Consider the following 23,367-nt stretch of genomic DNA (forward strand, 5'->3'; position numbering starts at 1 on the left):
TCCTACTAATTAAAGTTGGTGGGATAAGGGATAATAATCTCGAGATTTGATGCCAAAATATTTTATCCAGCGTATGATTAAATTTTCGAATTCGAACTTAGCAATCCAAGATTAATTTATACCATAATTTTGGATATTATTCTTCCCCCATTAAGAGTGGATAATAATTATGGAATTACTTAAATTCCCGAATAAAATGCTACAGCTTTTCCCCAAAAGTCTTTTAAAAGATCCGAAGTTAAAATTGAAAATAAAAATTATCTCAACTTATTATTATATACTGAAGACATATTTTATATTATGCTAGTTTTAGCATACGTGCGTTGCACGTGTGTATCGCGTATACGTTTATAAGAAGAAGGAAAAAATGTTGAAATAGGGAAAAACTTTGCAAAAAGTCGAAGTTGAGAAGTTGGAAGTTTTAGACTTCAAAAATTATGCTACTTGACTTTTGGTTACTTTAACGCGAATCTGTTGTTTAATCAACTCAAATGTAACTTCTGTTGGAAACACAAATTCTATTGTTTTTGAAAGTAAAATCTTTTAACGGAGTCATCCTATACTTAAAACACATTCAAAGTACTAAATGTGATCAAGGACCATGTAGGATATATTAAAATAATACAATTTATTATTCTTGAACATAAAATTTACCATAATGCGATTTTCGAGTATCCCGAACTGAGAGGTCTGTGGAGACTTATCTAAACAAAACATATGAGGTAATTTTAAAAGACCGACAAATATTACAAAATTAATCTCTAATTTGAAATTTTCATAAGATATAATGCATACCATACAATTCACTAATAAAGGCAAAGAATACACTAATAGAAGTGTAAGTATTACAGAATCTTTAACTATCTAAAACATGAATGACAAAAGAAATAGATGACCGTACTTTGATTGAGACATAAGATAACACACTTTTGGATGAGCTCAAGAGGAAAAAATCATCTTTGTGAAGTCTGCTATCAACCATGGAACAATTAACAACCTTTTATTGATATATATAGTTTCGTCTGCTATCAACCATCAACCGTGAGCCTCATATTGAGCGCTTTTCATAAGGTTATTAATGTGGCAGACATCCTTAAAGATTGAAATAGTGTATCGTAATTTTTCATTTAAGGTTTAAACTTTTGAAAAGAAGTTACCTGTCTAGTTGATAATTGGCGAATCCTTCAATTATGTAAATTATTACAATAGTGATAACATGAGTCATAGTGAAAGTAAAATTAAGGTGCAACTTAAATTTTTCTATTATTATTATTATTATTATTATTATTATTATTATTATTATTATTATTATTATTATCAGCTGGACTCCAAAATCGTACATATTGAGTAGTCCTAAATATCGGAGTATTATATAAGGAAGAGTAACATGGAAATAATTATAATTATGATACATAATTCAAGTAAGTAAATTCTTATTTGACGTTTAAGTCATAAATTTTATGATTTCCTATGTAGTTCGAATAAGGAAAGTAGTCGATTTTAAAGTCATAAATAGTAGAAAATAATCAAATTACGATTTTAACCAATATGAAAACTACTTTTACAGATAAAAAAGGCAAATGATATTTCACTGAATTATTTCGTGTTTTCGTTTTTTTTTTTTTTTTTTTTAAAACCCTTCATAATTTTATTTTAAACAAAATAATAGTTTAATTATTTTTTAATATTACGACACAGGAGTCACGCAGTGGACTTACTGACCGATCGTCATCTACTTCCTTAACCTCCAAATTTCCTTCTAGCTCTAATTGGAATTGATCAACAAAATTTTTGATTAAATATTATATTAAGTGTGTGTTCGTTATGAAGGAAAACATTTTTTGGAAAATGTTTTCCAATTTTCTCACGTTCGTTTGGTCAAATTTTTAAAAAAAAAAATATTTTTTTTTGAAAAACAAGTTCTTTAAAAATGAGAAAAACGACTTCCCTAATCAAAGTAAGGAAAACAAGTCCACAATTGGTATTTCACCAACCACCCTACCACTACCGAATCGATCCCCCAATCACCAAACCCCAACAGCTCCCACAACCCCACGCACCTTCCCCCTCCCTCCCCCCCACCTCCCTCACCACCCTTATTTTTTTTTTGGTTTTCTACACCACCCATCCCCCTCCACCCGCTCCTCGTCCCATGGGACGCCTACCCTTTTTTTTAAGTTTATTTTTTTTGTTTGGTTTTTTACACTACCCACCCCCACGACCCCCCCACCCCCTCCAATTTTGTTTTTTCAAAAAGAAAAAGTTTTGAAAAGTTCTTGTTTATTTTGGTTTTCTACGACACCCCACCCCACCCCCGCCGAACAACCAACTACACCCTCCAAAAAAAGTAATTCTTTAAAAAATAAGTTTTGAAAGCTTATTTTCTATTTTGGTTTTCTACGACACCCCCAACCCGCCCCAACACCCCACCACCCCCTCCAATTTTTTTTTTTTTTTTTTAAAGTTTTGAAAAGTTTTTTTTGTATTTTGATTTTCTATGACACCCACGCACCTTGCCTCCTACCTCCTCCCGGATTTTCTACTTCATATTTAATTCTGCCTATATAAAAAATTTATAAAAATGAAAAGTTTGCGTTGTTAAATTTGGTGTGGGGTGGGTTGTGGGGGGTGGGTGGTGGTTGAGTGGATAAGAATTTTTTTCCCACTTTTTATAAAAGTTAAATAAAATATAGGAAATAGAAAAATTGGGAGGGTTGGGTAGAGCGATGATGTGGGGTAGGGATGGTTGAAGATGAAGTGGTTGGACAGTGGTGGTTGCGTGGGTATGGGGGTTGGTGTTGTATGGGGTGGTAGGGTTGGTGGAGCATGGGTAGTATTTTTCGAAAAATATTTTCTACCAACCAATCAAACATGAGAAAATAAGTAATAAATTTACTTATTTTTCAGTACCCAGCCGAACATGAGAAAATCAGTAGAAATTCACTTATTTTCTAAAAACACATTTTCCTTCATACCGAACACACCCTAAGGGGTCGTTTGGTACACGGTATTAGCTAGGATATCCTAGTACTAAGCTGAGATTAATTTTATACCATGTTTAGTAGAAGATATAAGTTTATCCTGGAATAAATTTATATCTTGTACCATACAAAATATAAAGTGCATCTTAAACTTAAAGATGGGATATCCCATCTTATCCCATTAATCCTGGGATTATTTTATCCTATTTAGAAGATGGGATAAATTAGTCCCAAGGTATGGGATAAATTAGTCTCAGGATTATAATCCTGGGATAATTTTATCTACGCACCATTAATCCTGAGACAATTTTATCTAAGTACCAAACACACCCTAAGTGTATCTCATTTCTAGTGCAATAAACTAAACATTTTGGTAAATTATATCCATTAAATAATTTCCTCCGCACTATAATCCCAGACCCAAGCAAACGATCCCTAACATGACAGAGTCGGTTATTGTTAGGAACAGGAGTGTCAGTTTATAAGCTCCCTCCCACAGTACGGAAACATCAATCCAAATGTTTGGAATTTCGTCATAACAAGACTCAACAGTTGTACTCCCGGGAAATTAAGGTTTCCTTCTCTCTCCCTTTTTCTTTTTCCACATTTAGTAGACTCGTTTTTTTGAATTCTCCACAATATTCACCTGTAAATTTATTTCACTTCTATCAGTTTTTCTGAGAAATCGTTCATATTATGTAGCTATTTGTTCCCTTAGAGTAGATTATTCAAGTTCGTAACTATTTGTTCCCTTAGAGTAGATCATTCAAGTTCATTTTACAACTCTTGAATTTTCATTACTATATGTATAGGTTCTTGGTTATTCGAATAACAAGTAAAGGATTGGGAAAATTGCTCTCTGTCTACTGGGAGAAAATATTTACGCCACGTAGCCCATGTTTTGAGTTTGTTACCCGGTTTAGCCTATATTTGTTTATAAACACCTTTTATACAAGGTTGATACATTATGTATAATGATTTTCCCCAGTTATCATGTTGTATTATATTTCCTCCAATCAAAAAGCGTGTCCGCTTAGCCTTTTTTTCTTGGGTCAAAAGGAGTGTCTACTTATCAAATCAAGAAAGAATTAACTCTATTTTTCCAGATTTTCCCCTATTAAGTTTATGTGATCAAATTCAATGCCTATTTAATTAGGGGTAGTTTAGTCAAATTACTTATTTTTGTCTAGGAGTTAGTATTTTCTTAAGGGTGTGCAAATGGCAAAGTGGACACTCTTTTTGAACCGGAGGGAGTGTTGTATATTGCGCGACATGGCGTAATATTGTATGTTGGGCTGCGTATTTTTAAAAATTTCCCAGGATTTTTATCTTGTAAGCACATTGCTCATTGTATTTCTTAATTGTTTACAGCAATGGGTAGGAGGAAATCTAAGCCAAATCGTTCAGTAGGAATTTTGGAAGGAGAAGTTCCTAAGGGGAAATTAAACAGCAAAACTGATGCTGGAACTGCGGAAAAGGATGAGTCTTTTGTAGTTGATGTGCCATTTTTTGTTGAAATTGATCGGTCTAATTGGTTATCGGATGAACATATGGATATTTCTGAAATTGTTTTATCAGACTTGAATGTTAGTGACGAGTTTTGTCGTTATATATTGGATGAGGAGTTCTACCGGGATTCAAGGTATTTATTGAGGTTTAGGGTGAGTAATGTTAATGAGTATCTTACTAGGATAAAGTTAGGTCACTGGCCTGTATTATCTGCTAGTAGTATGTGTCTGGAAATTGTAGCTAAACAGGAGAAGGAGGGTTTGGAGGAAACTGTTGTGTTGGTGGTGGGGAATTTTGATGGACCTGATGAGGGTATATCGGGGCTAGTCCATTTGGCTAGTTTGAAGTTCTTGACATTGAGGCCTGTTATTACGGGGCATATTGTTCCAAGTTGTTTCTCATCAATACGGGTGAGGGTGGAGATTTTAAAAAGCGCATTTGATGCGTGTGAGTCACTTCTTGATACATCCAGACAGCTATGGAAAAAGAGCATGATGCATGTGATGGCTTGGCTACGTCCAGAGGTTGTGACTTCAGAGGCTAGATATGGATACGTGGTGGCAGCACATGCAGATATTGGTCTAGCTTCAGGGCCGGATGAAAGTTCTTCTGCTGCAAGGAAACTTTCTAGGTTTGATGTAGCTAGTTTCTATGAAGCTATTAAGCCATCAAAGTGAGTGTTTCTGCTGACATTAGTTTCAATTTGTGTTGGCTATTTGCAAATTTCCTCATACTTGGCTTGCATTTGTGATATTTCCTGCAGGGAGGAGCCGATGCTTGATGATGACCTCCCTGATTTGCTTCCTAAGCTTAGACCTTACCAGCGTCGTGCGGCTTATTGGATGGTGCAGAGGGAGAAAAGAAATTCCGATGGATCTTTGCAAAGCAAAATAAATCACTGTATTTCTCCTCTATGTATGCCACTGAGTTTAATTGACACCACTATAACAATATATTACAATCCATTTTGGTATGTTTCTCCCTCTATGATATACAGAAAATGTTACCGTTAGATTCACTGTGCTTTTAGCATCCTTTGAAGTATTTTTCATCCATGGTTCATCTAATATGCCCTCTTGTGATGAAATGGACACTTCCAACTGTTGGCACTAACTGAATTTGGTTTTGCTATCTTGCGTTTATGAATTCTAAAGGTGGATGATCAGCTTCTCGCATTTTCTGTTCTTTAGAATGGGATGTGACTTGCTATGTACATCCCTAATTCCAGGGCAAGCATCCATTGTTCCCTTTCTTTTCTTGAAAAGTTCAAATGAATGGTAAAATTCATTCATCCTGATGGCTGGGTCACTATTGATTGATGCTTCTTCCTTTTCCTTAAGCACAACTCTATTGTTCTTAAATCTTAACTCAAAATATAAGGAGTCAAAATTGAAATAGAACTTTTTCAGATTAAACAGATATCTCTCTTAAAAATCTCTTTTGTTAAGTTATATTCTTCATACTTTTTTAATCAACTAAGAAGAGTTCTTATTTAATGATAAGTTTCTGATGTTACTTTTCAGTGGAAATGTATCCTTGCGTCCAGAGAGCACCCCGGCAGTTGTTCCTGGTGGTATTTTAGCTGGTAAGCAAAATGACTGAATTTGGCAGTCTTTCATCCTTGATCTACCTTCTTATGTTATTGCTTTCTGTTAGAATAGGAATAGGAATAGGATTTGTATATAGCATCCTACGTGGAAAAGGATTAGGATGTAGTGTCTATAAATAGGGCCCAATGTAATAATGTAGATACACAATTCAATAATAATATTTTCTCTCATAATTTCTCACATGGTATCAGAGCATTAGTGAGGAAATATCAGCTGTGTAATATTCCAGCGAAGTTCCGAATATTTTTTTTTTTTTTTTAAATTACAGCCGTGCATAATTTTTCCGGTGGCTGTTAGCATCACAATCTCTGTCCGGTGGTGTTGTGCAAATTCTGACACCACGACAGCGTAGATCTGGTTCAGGCGAGAAAATCCCACAAAAACACTCCGGCAGTCTTGCCGTCACGTGCCGGAAAATCCTACGTCTCCGACGGCGCATTTGTTCCACGTGCCAGGCGTGTGCGACCTTTCCCAATCCCCACATCATTTGCTAATGCCCTTAAGGACGCTCATATACTAACCACTCACAAGTCAACATACTATTCAATAGGTTTGGGCTAAAAGGGAATGACAGACCTTCTCACCATTCAAGTACTCGAACACAGTCACGCCCCCTAGGTCATTCCCGCATATCATGGACATATTTAGTAAAACACTTAATCAATCTCAGATCACAGCCTATGGTTATAGCAAATAAACCCAATCGTGCCAAGTCTTAGAGAATACAATCACAAATCCATATCATAATCAGGCATGAGAGATAAGAAGATGTAATGCAAGATGTATATGGTATGAATGCAATGCATATGCAATGATACAGACACGCTTTGGGCGGAATATCTCGTCACCTCGACTTGACCATGATCCATGGGGGACCGCTAAGTCCATGTACGTCTTTGTGGAATGCACAACCCGATCCAATAGTCAGTGTTGCGGAACGTGCAACCCGATCCCAGTCAGTGTTGCGGTACATGCAACCCGATCCAAGTAAGTGTTGTGGCGCGCAACCCCATCCCAATATATATATGAATGAGTGAATGCATGATAACAATGCCAACGAGAATATATAAAACAATGGTGCCACCCTTGGACACAAATCTCACTCACAATAACAATATCATAAACCTTACTTCCTTCCCAACAACCTCATTCATGATAAATATGCTTTCCGACACACAAGTAATCACTAAGCAGCAAGCCTGTAGAATCAATCACGTGGCGACGTGCCAACAACTCACAATAAGCAACAACACAATAGACACAATAAGGCAAAAAGCCATAATCACGCCTTCATACCCGAAGGTTAACACGAAATCTCCGACAGTACTATCTCTACACATGTCTCACTAGCCCGAATCTCACCCAAAAGGTAACACATCATTTTTACCGTACCAACAAGTATCGCAAGAGACAATTTGATACAAAAATACCCACCTAATATAACCATCTCGACATCGGTGTCCGAAGACCTAGGCATGCATTCTCCGTTTCATCTAACGTACATATGTGGAACTCTAACCGAAGTCTACCAAAAAGGAAAAGCCGTAACCTACCTAGAGGCTGAGCAGGTGTCGCGAACATCCATTGAACTTCATCTCCCATCCTCATAAGGAAATAATGATCCGAGCGGTCTAGGAACGATAAGTAATTCAAGTAAGTAAGAGTTTGAGGAATTTGGGTTCGTAAGGGTAAGACCATAATTTCTGGAATCAGATTCCTAAATCTCCTTTATTACCAATTAACCCTTTCCTATAGAAATCCATGTTAATCATTAATCAAAACTAGCCTTTCTAGTTTATATTCTCAATATTAAGATCCATCAACTAACCTATTTGGAAACAAGAAGGTTTAGCTCTTAGAAACTTTGTCATTAATCTAATCTTGAAATAAACAAGCTTTTCTTCCCATAAAGATGTTATACTAGGTTAAGAATACCCATTAGCTATTTTAGGTCTTTCAAGAAATTTGGTGAAACTTTTTCTTAATACTTACCATTTTCAAGATTATGAGGGAAATTGGAGGAAGAATTTAAGGAAGATGAAAGGAGTGATAAGAGAAAGTTACTTTTACAAATATTCAAGTCTCTAGGGCTGGAAACTCCCAAGTGACGGCTATATAGTTTTAGAAATGAGGAAGTTTAGGTCAAGTCCCGAAATGGGGCTTTAAATATGGTCGATAATGGTCGTCGACCGTTGCAGCGGTCAAAGTGCCGCTACAGCGGTACCGCTTCGACGGTATTTACACCGATGGGGCGGTCCTTTGAGATTTGCATACCTCCGCTACGGCGGAGCATCTGTCGCTATGGCGTGACCGCTACGGCGGTCAGCCAACCGCTATGGCGGTTATCTGGGGCCCGGTGGCCCAAATCCGATATTTTAACTTCTTTTCTTACGTCGGGTCCGATTAGGCTAGGGTTTTACCAAGTACACGTGACGAATCGCATGTGCTTTGGGAGCCAAGGCCGCGAATTTTTCGAAATTACGGTAACGGCCAAAGGGGCGTTACACAACTTGTGAGCTAGTTTGGATTAAGCAGTTGCTCAGAGAACTAAAAATTGGAGAAATCAGTCAAATGAAACTTGCGTGTGATAATAAAGCGGCCTTTCATATCGCATCAAATCCGGTATTTCATGAGAGGACTAAGCACATTGAGATTGACTGTCACTTTGTCAGGGAAAAGATATTCTCCGGAGATATTGTTACTAAATTTGTGAAGTCGAGTAATCAACTTGCGGATATTTTCACCAAGTCACTCACTCGTCCTCGTATTAAATACATCTGTAAGAAGCTCGGTACATATGACTTGTATGCACCAGCTCGAGGGGGAGTGTTAGAATAGGAATAGGATTCGTATATAGTATCCTACATGGGAAAGGATTAGGATGTAGTGTCTATAAATAGGGCTCAATGTAATAATGTAGATACACAATTCAATAATAATATTTTCTCTCATAATTTCTCACACTTTCAATCCTTATCAGGGAAGACAATTAAAAATGTATTGGACACCATAAAATCTTTAGGATAGAATGATAGATCAGATCATTCGTTATTTCTCCTTTTTCTTTCTGCACTGGTTGATCCTCTGTACATATTAGGACCTTCTTGGTGCTGTTCATTGATGGAATCTTACCTTATTGATTAAAAAATGTGGGCTTCATTTACCGTCTGACATGTGATTGATTTGGATAGCAAACATGTCTTGTTTTGTTGAAATAGTTTCTTTTTTCCTTCACTTTTTCTTTTTCATTAGAACACTTTCCTCATATTTAGTTACTGTTTTACTGAGTTATTAAGGGAATGGATTGCTTGTTTTCTGATGTAATTTCCTTGTAAGTAATTGATTTATGCTTGAATGTTTATACCTCCCACCGTCTCAGTTTGTTTGTCTGGTTTTGACTTGACTCGGAGTTTAAGAAAGTAAAGAAGACTTTTGAATCTTGTTACCTTAAATTAAAAATATGTAGAATGTACCAAAATGCCCTTTAATCTTGTGGTCGTAAACATGCCATGTGGAAAGTTGAAATTAAAGAGTTTCCAAAAAAGGAAAGATGCATTCTTTTTTTAACGGACTAAAAAAAGTTAGACAAACAAATTGAAACAGAGGGAGTATTATATATGATGTTAGGCAATTCTGCAAATATTAAGTACCTCAACTGTGAACAGGGCCTTTTGATATTTTTCAGTCATTGAAAGCCTTACTTAGCTTTGGTTGCTTCTTCTGTTATTGTTGTATTACAGATGAGATGGGGCTGGGAAAAACTGTTGAGCTGCTTGCTTGTATCTTTGCACATCAGGTGGCATCATCTTCCATTGGCAATTTTACTGGTGAATTTCTGCGTGATGAGGGTCAGAAGAATAGTCTGAAAAGACTGAAAAGAGAGCGTGTAGAGTGTATATGTGGTTCTGTGAGTGAAAGCATCAGATATAAAGGATTGTGGGTTCAGTGTGATGTTTGTGATGCATGGCAACACGCAGATTGTGTGGGCTATTCGCCTAACAAGAAATATACAAAATCTAAGGCAATCTTAAATGAGCAGGAGTCAACTGGGAATATGCACAAGCGTGCTAAACGAAAAAACGATGTTAAAATAGTTGAAACGGAAGGCCGCTATATCTGCCAGCCGTGCTCAGAACTGATCCAAGCCTGTGTAGCGCCAGTTGCCTCAGGTGCAACTCTTATAGTGTGTCCAGCTCCTATATTGCCCCAGTGGCATGCTGAAATTGTTCGGTATTCTTACTTATCCTTCCATTTTCATTGTTCTATTTAGAACATGTCATTTTCCCTGGATTTCCTCAATATTCCAATAGAGTATAGTTCATGAAAGGTATAACTATATATAAACCAATTGACATAGATGTTATCAACCAAAACATTTTCGTACATGTATGTATTCTTGGTCATCAAGAGGAGCTATTAGTTAATGTTCCTTTGGAAATTTTTAATCTCCTGATATCATGTTCAGAGCTCCTTATATGAGAATATTTTAAAGGAGGAACGGTATTAAGCTCTACTTACTGAGTTTGAAACCTTGAGGCAGTATGTCTATTGTTGTATTTGTTGGCTGTGAATCAGTTTGCAGATATGCACTAGTATATGTTTTATCATAAAATTAATTGTTGTTTTTGACTTTTAGTTGCTTTGTTCTCCTTGCATTACTGGACTCTATGTTCAGTTAGTGAATAAAACAACCATTTTTGATATCCATGCATCCTTGAGTCAAAAGTGACTTTTTTACCAGAAATATGATCAGAAGCACCATAGTCCATGACCCACGGTTCAAGAGTATTAGACTGTGAAACACAAGCACTAGAATTACGAGCAACGATGGCTACTTGTGGAGATGTCTGCTTGCTTGTTCGACATTGAAGGAACTCATTATATTTTTGTTTTAGATAAAGACAACCCTTTCCTGCAATGTCGGTCTGAGTAACATGAATATTTTTGGGTGATCGACCATGTAAAGAATAACATACTTCACGAGTGTGTCTAAGCTTATTATAAGAACTACACTTGGGTCGAGATCTTCCAAAACAACATCCTCTCATTGATTCTCTATAGTTTGACTTGTCCGATTTTCCATTGTCTGAGATGCGAGAACAGAAGAGTCAATGATTGGTGATGAGACCACTGTGTGACCAGGTGGCACAGCAACGCAAAGGAATGTCATTACTATATAAAGTGTGGCCCTTTTCCAAACTAATAACATGTCTGGAAAGGACGAAATAAAGGCATCAACTTGAAATCAATAGATTACCATTAAGTTATGCGGACTCTTCATTTTTTATGCCGGACCCGTCTCGACACGTGACTGGGACGGGTGCGGGATACGTTTTGGATTCGGTCAACCAACTTCGGATACTTTGACCGGAGTCCATGGACAAGTTTTGGGGGGGGCGGGGGGCGGGGGGGGGGGGGATTGAGAATTTGATTTCTCAAAAATAAAAGATAAAACAGATTTAAGACATGGGAAATGGAATGCTCATCTTGAGAATGAAAGATTGAATTCTACAATATACATGTAAGTTTTCATAGAATATTTCTTAAAATTTACAATATCTTTATAGCTCTGTTTTTATAATTTTGAATTATCTCAGCGGAATTCTAGCATCCGTATCCATGCGTGGATTCGTACCTAGGAATCTTAAAATTTAGATTTTGCTGAAACCGACACCCAGATCCGTACCCGTAGCGGATACCCGCACCCTAGTCCGAGCAACTTAGGATTACCACAGGTGACTACATAATTGAGCATTAATCTTTTCCACTGTGCTTGAGCCTTGTCATCTCCCTCAATTGTCTTTTTGCTCAAGTGATCTCTAACACCTTGACCCTTGCATCACAATGAGGAAGCCCAAGCTAAATAGTTTGAACTTTCCATTAAGGGCTCCGAAGTAATCATAAGACTTGAGTTTTCAAATCCTGTGTTTTTGGAATCTGATAAAGAAAATGGACCTTAGGAGTAATTCAACCGCAAAAGCTAGCTTATGAGGTGGAGATCTTCCAAGACCACATAAAGAAACCATCCCACCCCTAATTCACCATTGTGGAACTCGACACCCCCCAGCATGCCCATGAGTGGAAATCTGGAGCGTGGGTAATATAAGATGGGGGCCCAACATCGGGCAAACAATGAATTGGGATTGGCCTAGTTCTGATACCATAAAAAGAAATGGACATTAGGTTTAACTCAACCCCAAAAGCTAGCTCAAGAGATGAAGATTATCCAAGACAATATAAAGAGACCATCCCACCCCTAAAGCACTGATGTGGGACTTAACAAAACCAAACACAAAATCCAAAAGGCACGGTTGGATTGGAGAGAGTTCTAACCAAATAATCACAAAATATTGCTGAGAAGACTGCTGAAAAGTGGCTGGATAGTTGCTGGTCGACAGAGGTTTCGCCGGGAAGCCGCCGAAAAAATCTGAAAGCAATGATGAGAGCTGCAAAAGCTTCAGCCAGTACCCATAGTGCAAACAAAGTTATGAAACAGTGCCGGAAAACACAAACTTTGCCAGAAAACACTGTCCTCACCAAAAAACACTGTTCCAGTGACTGATAGTCCACAAAAAATTGATGGGACGAATCAGAAGAGGTAGACGACCACCACAAGTGAAGAATTTTTCTCATAGCATGCCAAAAAAGTGCTTCACGTGCTGGCGTGTAAGCTGACACACCAGCCAGGACCCTAAATGTCAGCGGCCGTAGGGAGGTTCCTACCGGACTGATTTATTGGAATTTGGTCGACATAGTCTGAGGAACTTTGTAGTGGTATTGGTTTTTGCACAACATCGACGAAAAATGATTTTGACGCGGATAGCCTCTAAAATCTCCGGAAAATTGCATGGCGGCGAGTTCTTTCTTTTCGGATGTCGCTCGAATGGCATCCAACAATAATTTTGCTCACCAATGCTCTAATACCATGTGAGAAATAAAGGCATGGGAGAATATTATTAAGATGCGTAACTTAACTGTCTTACACTAACCCTTTTTATATACATACTTTACATAGTACTAAATACCTATTTTCCGATGTGGGACACTAAGCATTTAATACTCTGACTATCTAACATCATATATTACTGGTCCGCTGTTTGAGTTGCTTCATTCTCATGGAATTACTTGATTATATGTTCAGTCAGTTAAGAAAACAAGCATTTTACATCCATACATCCTCATCTTATAGCTTAGGCAGCTTTTTCATCCTGTCTCTTGATGTCATGTTTTCCTGGAATTATTCTGTTGCATCTCCAGTCAAATCAGGACAAATTGTGCTCTAGACTTCTTTGTGAATCATAGATTTCATGTGATGGATATTGTCCGCAACATTTATCCTAAGTCTTTATGGTGAGTGTTGATCATCTTTTATCCTTTTGTGCAATATCATGGCTGGAGTTGTTGTGGATCTTTAATTATGAGATGCCGGTTGGTAACAGCAGACTGCAGTATTTGTATGTTGAAAATTCCGTGTCTAGTTATATAACAGATTATGTAGGCTGATAAAGACCTTAAGCTTAAGTAGAAATCTAGAAGTGTTAAAATTGGGACCTCTTCTGCAGTGCTTCTCATTATCAGTGATAGGCAATTCGGTCAGCAGTGTATGAATACAGAAGGTTCTGCTATTGAACTTTGCCACTCAAATGTGGGTGAGTTTAGAAATTGTAGCCAGTTTAATGCTGGTCTGATCCTAAACCACTTATAAGAGAATGAAAACACATGACCCTGCATCTCTCCCTCCCCAAAAAGAAAAAGAACCCAACAAAAAGAAGAAGCACAAAAAAGAACAAAAAGAACTGAAGATATACAAAGGGATTTTTTCTACTGATTTGTCTGGTATTATAACTTGTTAGAATCTCTACCTCCTCGAGGTAGGGGTAAGGTCTGCGTACACTCCCCTTCCCCCCCTCAGACCCCACTTGTGGGATTACAGTGGGTATGTTGTTGTTGTTGTATAACTAGTCAGAATCTTCTGTTATGTAATCTATACAAGTCTTGACTTTAGTATCATGGTCATACCATCTTGGTACTGAAATTTGAATAAGAATTTCTATACCGCTATATATAAAATAAAAAAACGATATCCTGCCCCGAAATTTTGGAAAGAATAGGTCTGAAAAATCTCCGAATTAGATGACCTGTCGCTGATATAATCAAAGTAATCACTCATAATGCATAAAGGGCTAGTTGGCCTGATGTGGTTGATGAGTCCACTTCTGTGCTTTTGTTGTCTTGCAGAGAACTCAGGGAAACTTTATACATTTTCCTGTTTCCTAACTTCTGGGAGTGACCAGGGGAAACTGTGAAAGAAGGGGCTTTTGTTTCCTTTTGTCTATGGCCTTGGCTTGTACAGTCACTTGTTGGGTGACCTTACTCTTTTCCCTAATGTGCTCTTCCTCTTATTATGACTAAGGGCAGGTTGTTTTTAATGGCAACGTGAAATAGGTTTAGTGCTAGTTTTCTTGCCTTTCTGGGCCACATATGTCAAAAAATAATTATACTCTGTTTTCAAATGTTTATTCAAGTTGCTTATCCGGATTGCTTACCCATCATATCTTCCTATTGCTAGTCATACAAATCCTGGTACTGTGAAAACATGCATTTATGAAGGAGTGAGGAACAACTCTTTATCACAAACACCCTTGCCAGATATAAATGAACTTCTCAGTGCCAACATTGTTTTGACAACTTATGATGTACTGAAAGAGGACTTATCACATGACTCTGACAGGCATGAAGGTGATCGTCGAGCTCTAAGATTTGAGAAAAGGTATCCTTCATCCTGCAATTTCCTTTTTCTGTTTTACGAGTTTGCTTGCCCTAAGGTAGAAGTGCTGCTTTTGCTGATTTTTGTGGCTTTTAAATGCTGAAATCAAGGCATCACTGCAAGCTCCTACATTGCTACAGATTAAATAAATGGTACTGGAGTCTAGCTCGGATTGTTACTGGTTCTGTTATTAATTCGAAGTACATTTTATGGATGTATCTGACCTGTCACTCCTTACCAGAGCAGAGTTCCCCTTCTCTTCGAGTGATTGATCTCAGGAAGTTCTATCTGTTTGGTTTTTGAGAGACATGGTTGTGATGTTGACTTTTATTGGTTAGTTCCTGAATGTGTTCATATTACTATTGTAAAGTGACAAATGCTTCCTTGTTTGCTTCTGTTACACTATCTGGCTGGTGCTTGTCCCCGAGTACCTATCCTTTATTTGCTCGTGACAACTTCTGAAAAGTATTTGACTGACTATTACTTGACCAGGTTATTGGCTCTGAAACTGTGTATGGTAGGCTTGCTGATTGTGTTTTCTTAATTTCGTAAATCTCCTTTATTGTCCTTAATTTTTCCTTTTTTTTTTGGATAAGGTATCGTCCTTAATTTTCTTTTGCTGAACAATGTTATTAACTTCTTTAGTTTCATATTTGATGATAATGACCTTGGACGTGTGGTTGCTAATGATCATGCATATGCAATTATGATGCAACTGGTGCATTGTGCGCCTTCTCCAGACCTATGTGAACTCTGAAACTATAGCAGGATATTTAAAGCTTGTACTATTTGGAAATACTTAAAAGGCTTTTAGTGTGAGGAGATGCACAGATTTTTTTGGACACCTGATAAAAAATTTCCATGTTTTTCCTTGATGTTTAGGGGATATCTGAAGCCGTTATGTCAAGTATCAAATTCATTCTCCTTTTATACTCCTTTCCTTTCTTCTGTTCTTTTCTTTGAAACCTTGGTGGAAAGCAAAGTAATGGTCTCAAAAACACTTATAATACTTGTTTAGAGGATCATAGGTATATATTTTGTTCAAGGCATGATCCCCAGACAATCTCGCTTGAAAAGTAAGATCAGGCTAACAGATCTTTGAAGAGGTGATTATGTTCACACGTCTGGCTTGGAACTTTCAATTCATAAAGATATTCTTGAGTGATGATGATAGTGCTGGTTTCTCGTCTTTTGACCTTATGCTAGGAAATTTAACCAGATTGCTGCCTGTGTCTACTTGTACCTCATTCTTTGGCCTTCGTTGTTTCTAGATCGAGGATAAATCTCTGGCGTATCATGTTGCAGATATCCTGTCGTACCTACCCTACTAACAAGAATATTATGGTGGAGAATATGTCTGGATGAAGCTCAAATGGTGGAGAATAATGCTGCTGCTGCAACTGAAATGGCACTAAGACTATATGGAGTTCATCGATGGTGCATTACAGGGACTCCCATACAAAGGAAGCTTGATGATTTGTTTGGTCTTTTGAGATTCCTAAAGGCAAGTCCTTTTAATACTTTTAGGTGGTGGACCGATGTTATACGTGATCCTTATGAGGTTTGTGCCCTGGCCTTTCTTTAGCAATCATTGAATATAATATTTACTGCAAATAATGCTTATAAGTTTCGTTATCTTATCTTTTTGTCCTCTTATCCCTTTCTCACTCCCTCTCAGAAATCTCTCTTTGCTTTTCCAGAGGGGAGATTCCAGAGCGATGGCTTTCACGCATGATTTCTTTAAGCACCTAATGTGGAGGTCATCAAAGGTGTATGTTGCTGATGAACTGCAACTTCCACCTCAAGAAGAATGTGTCTCTTGGCTTTCTCTTTCACCAATTGAAGAGCATTTTTATCAAAGGCAGCATGAGACGTGTGTGAATGATGCTCGTGAGCTTATTGGAAGTTTCAAAAATGATATATACAAGAGAAAAGCACCTGGTTGTTATATATCTTCTTTTCGTTCATAATACTATTGAAAGCAATGTATTCTGAGATTTACTTCTATTGCAGGTTCCCAATTGGAAGATGCTGCATCTGATGTTGTTATCACCAACATAGAGGCTGCAAAGCTCTTTCACTCACTTCTAAAACTACGCCAAGCCTGTTGCCATCCCCAAGTTGGGAGCTCTGGGTTGCGATCACTACAACAGTCTCCCATGACTATGGAGGAGATCCTGTCGGTAAGTGATTAGTGAGGGTCAGAAAACTGATCTTTTCTTAAAAGCCTTTTCTAGTCAGACGTGTAAATAGAAGGTATTTTTGTAGGTTCTGGTGAGTAAGACTAAGGTAGAAGGAGAGGAAGCCCTCCGGAGATTGGTTGTTGCTTTGAATGCACTGGCAGGTATTGCTATAATTAATCAAAATTATTCCCAAGCCGTATCATTATACCAAGAAGCACTGGATGTAGCAGAAGACCATTCCGAAGACTTCCGATTGGATCCTTTGTTAAACATCCATATTACACATAACCTTTCTGAGGTACTGCCACTCAGTTCTGACAGTTCGCAAAAGCTTGAATGTGCACCTGGAAGCGCAAGAGATAAAGTACCCAACATGGAAGATGCTGGAGAAAGCGATAAAGGTGCTGTACTCAGGGAAGACAAAGTTAAGGAAGAAAGCATGTTATCGTCTAACTCTGACGATCCATCCAACTTAATGCCAAAAACATTGGCAAAAGATTTTGTTGATGAAAATTCTGACACTGCGTTAAAATTTTCCAAATGTGCAAGTTATCGATCATTGACAACAGCATGTGAAAAGTTGAAGGAAAAATTCCTATCTGTTTTTAATTTGAAGCTGGCAGGGGCCCAACAAGAATTCAAAAAGTCATATGATCAGGTAATATTCAGGATAGGCCTTCATAGATGTGGAAAATGTCTGTAATTGTTTGAGGATGCTGTTTCATATTTCCTGGACTTGAGTGCATCTGTCAGACAACTGACCTCTTAGATGAGGGAGAATATTTGACTAAGAAATATAACGTCCAAGAGAAGGTCCTGGGAAAGAGTATGTCTCACGATTATTTATATTCGCATTTCTTGGCTCTCACTGATAATTCACTGCAAAGTCTCTCAGTGAAAAAAGAAACTATCTGTTCCAGCCAACAGCTGAAAAAGAAAATATCTATTACGACCAACAGCTTAAGCTTTTACGTAAAGGAGTTTGAAGACAATTTAAATAGACTAAGCAATACAACATTTTTTTGCATTAAAACAATGACTAGTAATTGCTTAGTGTTTTGACATTGGATGTTTAATTTTTCATATTCAGGAATTTCCCTCAAAGAGTTTGTAGCATCAACAGACCAAAGGCATCTAGTTTTATTGTGAGTTGTAGAATCATGAGACCAATTAGTCAATGTGTTCTTAGAAGATAGTTCTGACTTTGTCTGCAGTTAGGATGAGCTACTAAACATAAGTGCCTGGAATGTCTTGAGTTTTGAACCCTCAATTGTTTCCTATTTCTTTTCGTACTTAGTCTCTGCCTCTATACAAGCTTTGCAAGCTCCGCTTACATTTTCTTATATCTTATATTTGAAGGTATGTAATGCATTTAGTGATAGAAAGAACCAGTATACTGCTTGGTGGCTGGAAGCTTTGCATCATATCGAGCAAAACAAGGACTCCTCAAATGAATTGATCAGGAAAATAGGAGAAGCTGTTTCTGGGACTCTGAACACCTCTAGGGCATCAAAGCTTGCTCCCTGGTTAGTAATGGATTTATTTTCTACTCTAGGGTCTTACCTTGTCCATCAAAATGATTTGCTATCATCTTTGGTGACAATTGCTGTGAAAGACACATGAAATGGCATCCTTATTGCAGTATGAAGAGTTCCAACTTCTTGCATTTCTTCTGGATTCTTTGTTGTCAGCTCTGTTGATTTATATGTAAATATGGTACCCAATTTCTTTCAAATTAGTGTTTTCTTTTCCTGGAATCATTTTCTCTAGTGCTGTCTTATTTGTTACAATGGTTGGGTTAACACATAAATGTTTTATTGAATCAGTAGCTAAAGTTTTGTTTGCTAAACATCTGAAGCTGGATATGCTGAACAAATGTAGCCATAGCTTATCTTGTTTCCAACTTGTGTCAGGCCGCTCACTGGGGTGAAATGTTATGTCTGTAAGGTAAATTCTAGTGAATCAATTATAAAAGAGAAAAGACATCATTTCCCCCTGGAACTTGGCAGCAAAACTCACTTTAGCAACTAAACTTAACTGGTAATTATTTACCCCCCTAAACAACTTAACGATAATTATTTACCCCCCGGCACGGCCTGGACCAGTTGAGTGTATTACTCGCGCCACGTCATTGCCTACATCATTGCCGAGTCATTGCCACGTCAAAAATTACCAACTCTTCATTTTTTATTTTTTCTTTTATTATTTTTTTCTCTTTCTTCTACTTTCTCCTCATTCTCACCAACACGCCGCCCCGCCACCAACACCGCCGCCGCCCCTTCTTCCGCCCTCACCCCTTTTGTTTGCATTGTGATTTCTTCATTATTGAAGAACACCACCACCACCATATTGAAGTCGAAGTCCATGTATTACATCAGGAACTTGACTGTCTTAAGGTGTCAAACAAGAAATTGATTAGGTTGAAGCCTTCGTATACACACAATTTCATTAGGATATCGAAGCAAAGACATTAGCTTGTCTTCTTTAGCAATGCCATAAACAGTGAAGAGAACGAGAAATACAACTATCCTTGTGGTGAAAGCACGTTTCATTGTCTGACTTCATTACGTTTGTTCTTTAGGAAGTATAGGGGAGTGAGTAGGTCATTTCTCCTCCTTTGATGAGCTAATCTAATAAATAATTAACTTTCAGTAGAAGGAGCCCAAACAATAAGCATTCAAGGATATCGGCTAACTCACTTCGCATTTTCATATTTTCTTTTGTTATTTCTCTATCGGTGATGCTTTCCTTTCAAAATACTCAACTATCTTGAACCCGAAAATCACCACACGGATACGATGTATTAAGTTTTCCTAATACTAATAACCGGACAATACGGCAATATAAGAAACGATATGAGAACGGACGAGGCGTGACTAAACATAACTAAAAGTACGCCCCTCCGGTGGACTTTTAGTTAAACCAACTAAAAGTCGGACCGGCATAACTAAACATAACTAAAGTACGCCCCTCCGGCGGACTTTTAGTTAAACACAACTAAAAAGTCTGCCGAATCCGATAACTAAATATAACTAAAAGTCGCACCTCCAAAGATATTCACTTTGCATTTCTAAGAAAGTATGCCTCGGATCGAGCTTGTATTTTAATCTTCTTATGCGAGATAATGTTCCGACTCACATGCTTAATCTCGGTTTACAAATTAACAACAATTAACATAAGTATGAATTGACTTGAGACAAGCAAGCGATAAGCATTCAAGGATATCGGCTAACTGCATTTTCATATTTTCTTTTGTTATTTCCTCTATCGTTGATGCTTTCCTTTCCAAAATACTCAACTCATCTTTTGAACACGAAAATCACACACGGATCAATGTATTAAGTTTTCCTAATACTAATAACCGGACAATACGACAATATAAAACGATAAGAAATACAGCATAACTAAACATAACTAAAAGTACGTTTTCTCAATGGACTTTTAATTAAACACAACTAAAAGTCTCATTTTAGGACCCGGCATAACTAAACATAACTAAAAGTACGCCCCCTCAGCGGACTTTTAGTTAAACACGACTAAAAGTCTATGGGATCAGATAACTAAATATAACTAAAAGTCGCCATCCAAAGATATTCAGCTTGCATTTCTAAGAAAAGTATGCCTCGGATCGAGCTTGCGTTTTAATCTTAACATACGAGATAATGTTCCGACTCACGTGCTTAATCTCGGTTTACAAATTAACAACAATTAACATAAGTATGAATTCAAACTTGAGACAATGCAACCATAATTCCAAATCCACCGTTTGAATAACAATAACAATTGTCATTGTTATTGTTAACACTGAACAACAACAATAGTACCCTGCCACTGCCCCCCTCTTGCCCGGACGGTGGGTGCATTCAATTGATAACAATAATATTTCTTGGAAGACAAAATTGTAATTTGAACAGATGAAGATTGTTCCTTGAATATGTAATAAGAAATTAAAGTAACTAGAGCTTAATAACAAAACCGAACAACACTAGAGAGAAACCAACACGGAACAAAGCAAATGTCAATTTTATGCAAATGTCAACTTTATGCATTTGAATAGATTTGTTTTCCACGTGTGGGTCGGAATTTGGCTGGGTTTGTTAACTCAACAAATTTAATCTCTTTATTTGTGTCAAATCAAACCCATAAATTAAATCTATATACAAAGAAACAAAGAAGAAGAAAAAATAGTGGGAAGCGGTGAGTAGGAAACAGAAAAAGAGAAGGAAAAGAATAAGAAAAGAAAAGGAAAAAGTTAATTTAAAATAGAAAATAAAATATTAAGAAAATCTTAATATATCATCCAATTAGAAGATGACATGCTATGCAGTTGGGATCACTTTTTAGTGTTTATTTTTTCCTCCCACGCGCTTTTAAGAGATTGAGTACACTTTCTTGCCACGTCACCCGTTAAGGGGGTAAATAATTATCGTTAAGTTGTTTAGGGGTAAATAATTACCAGTTAAGTTTAGTTGCTAAAGTGAGTTTTGCTGCCAAGTTCCAGGGGGAAATGATGTCTTTTCTCATTATAAAATTAGCAATATTATATGTTACTGAATGTTGGTCGCTAAAGTCCAACATATCCATAAGATAAGTGTTGTAGAGATGCGGATGCTAAGATGGATGTGTGGTCATACAAGATTAGATAAGATTGAAAATGACCACATTGGTCAGAAGGTGCAAGTTGCACATATTAAGGATAAAATGAGAGAAGATCGCTTGAGATGGTGTGGTCATGTCCTGCAGATGTACTAGTCCGCAGGTGTGAATCTATGGTGAGTGCAGGTGTTAAAAGGGTATGAGATAGACCTAAAATCATCTGGAATGAAGTTGTCACGAAAGACCTACAATGTCTTTGAGTCAATGCAGACTAAGCAAAAGATGGGGCACAATGAAGAAAAGATCCATTTAAGTGATACCTACTAGTTGGAAATACAATCCTTTTCTTTTTCTTTCCATGAAGCTAAACCCAACACTTTAAAGACTATTTCAGGCTTTTCCCACCTCTACTTTTTTTTTTCTTTATCAAACAAAAAGTAGAGGGGGAAAAGCCTGAAATAGTCTTTAAAGTTTTGGGTTTCAACCAAATGGTCCATAATGTATAAGCGGTTAAGCACTAATAATCCTCCAAGTTTTCAAAACTGGTATATTGTACAATTAATCAAAATCAATGGATACCATCTATATCTAACGGAACAAATTAGAGAAGAAGTCAAAAAACGTCCCTTAAGTTTGCGTCTCCACTCAAATAGTCCCTAGTACAAGGAGGAGGACTAATAGCTCTCGAAGTTTTCAAAAGTGGTGCACATGTAGTCCCAACTCAACAGAATCGATCTATATTTGATGAAAAAAAAATTCATATTATCACCTAAAGTTTCTAGAGTTATAAAAAAAAATGACCTGCTTGTTTCTCTTCCATAGTGAATTACGCTTGAAACCAAACTACGAGACTGACAAACCCTATGGAGAAGTTTTTGAGGAACGAATGAGTTTCAGCTGAAGAATGGAGGAGAAATCATGCCCTTTCAATGTAAATAAAGCCTTCCGAAGCTTCAGGAAGGTTGAGTATATTGTATATGGATGAGTTTTTATTGCACGTGGCTTGTTATGTTAGATGTAGACAATACCATTGGATTGGACTAAATGTGCGCCGATCTTGAAAACTTAGAAAACTATTAGTGCTCCAAGCTTTTGTGGGGAAAACCTTTGTGTTATACCCTAAACTTAAGCAACAGAGTTGAAATTTTTATCTCAGAAATAAGTTGGCAGCTATATGAGGTAGACAATCTTGTCAGTGTGCCTCAAACCTGTCAAGTACGTAATTCTAATCTTTTGGTTACCCTGGATGAACTTCACTTCTCAAAACATGATATGTAACTGTTGGAAAAACAAGAGCTCCTTTTTATTTAATCTTAGTGCTTACCAGAAAAAGGAAAAATAAAATAAAATTTAGAGTGAATTGTTTGACCTCCCCTGTGGAATTATACAAATTAATTAGAGAAGTATCTAAGGCATGCCTCTAGTTTGACGTGATTACACAAACCCCCGACTTCCATTAACCTCCGTTAGTTGAACTGTCAATTGACAATGATCTCACCAAAAAATTTAAAAAATCTACGGGTTTCCCTCCAAATTTATTCTGTTTCTGTAGTTCATAAGAAAAAAAATGTGATGGTTGTCTTCGGCCTCTATTGGGTCAATCACTCAATCCATCCTACTTTCTGTCCAACTGGGCAACCATTAGTGCCAGCAGCACTTCCACCTCACCTTCTCTATCTGGCGAACCATTCGTGCTCCTCCTACTTCTCCCTCTACGTTAG

General features: G+C 37.3%; 1 protein-coding gene across 8 annotated transcripts in view; it reads left to right on the plus strand.

The window, feature by feature from the left end:
- Positions 1–3,390: 3,390 nt before the first annotated feature.
- LOC132053054 (uncharacterized) overlaps positions 3,391–23,367 on the plus strand; it is a 33,194-nt gene continuing 13,217 nt past the window's right edge. For 6 of the 8 annotated variants that reach the window (XR_009414072.1, XR_009414073.1, XR_009414074.1 and 3 more), the window contains exons 1-12: positions 3,391–3,554; positions 4,353–5,163; positions 5,254–5,460; positions 5,645–5,767; positions 6,014–6,075; positions 9,841–10,330; positions 14,670–14,870; positions 16,173–16,428; positions 16,568–16,808; positions 16,881–17,050; positions 17,136–17,708; positions 18,410–18,576. Coding sequence is in view for 5 of the 8 variants with exons in the window: in XM_059444865.1 (XP_059300848.1) it covers positions 4,355–5,163; positions 5,254–5,460; positions 5,645–5,767; positions 6,014–6,075; positions 9,841–10,330; positions 14,670–14,870; positions 16,173–16,428; positions 16,568–16,808; positions 16,881–17,050; positions 17,136–17,708; positions 18,410–18,576 (3,299 nt within the window). In the remaining 3 variants the exon portion in view is untranslated. The remainder of the gene's footprint in view (positions 3,555–4,352; positions 5,164–5,253; positions 5,461–5,644; positions 5,768–6,013; positions 6,076–9,840; positions 10,331–14,669; positions 14,871–16,172; positions 16,429–16,567; positions 16,809–16,880; positions 17,051–17,135; positions 17,709–18,409; positions 18,577–23,367) is intronic. The other 2 variants (XM_059444874.1, XM_059444884.1) reach the window with 2 other exon arrangements.

Source organism: Lycium ferocissimum, chromosome 1, assembly GCF_029784015.1.
Source record: "Lycium ferocissimum isolate CSIRO_LF1 chromosome 1, AGI_CSIRO_Lferr_CH_V1, whole genome shotgun sequence".
Lineage (NCBI taxonomy): Eukaryota > Viridiplantae > Streptophyta > Magnoliopsida > Solanales > Solanaceae > Lycium > Lycium ferocissimum.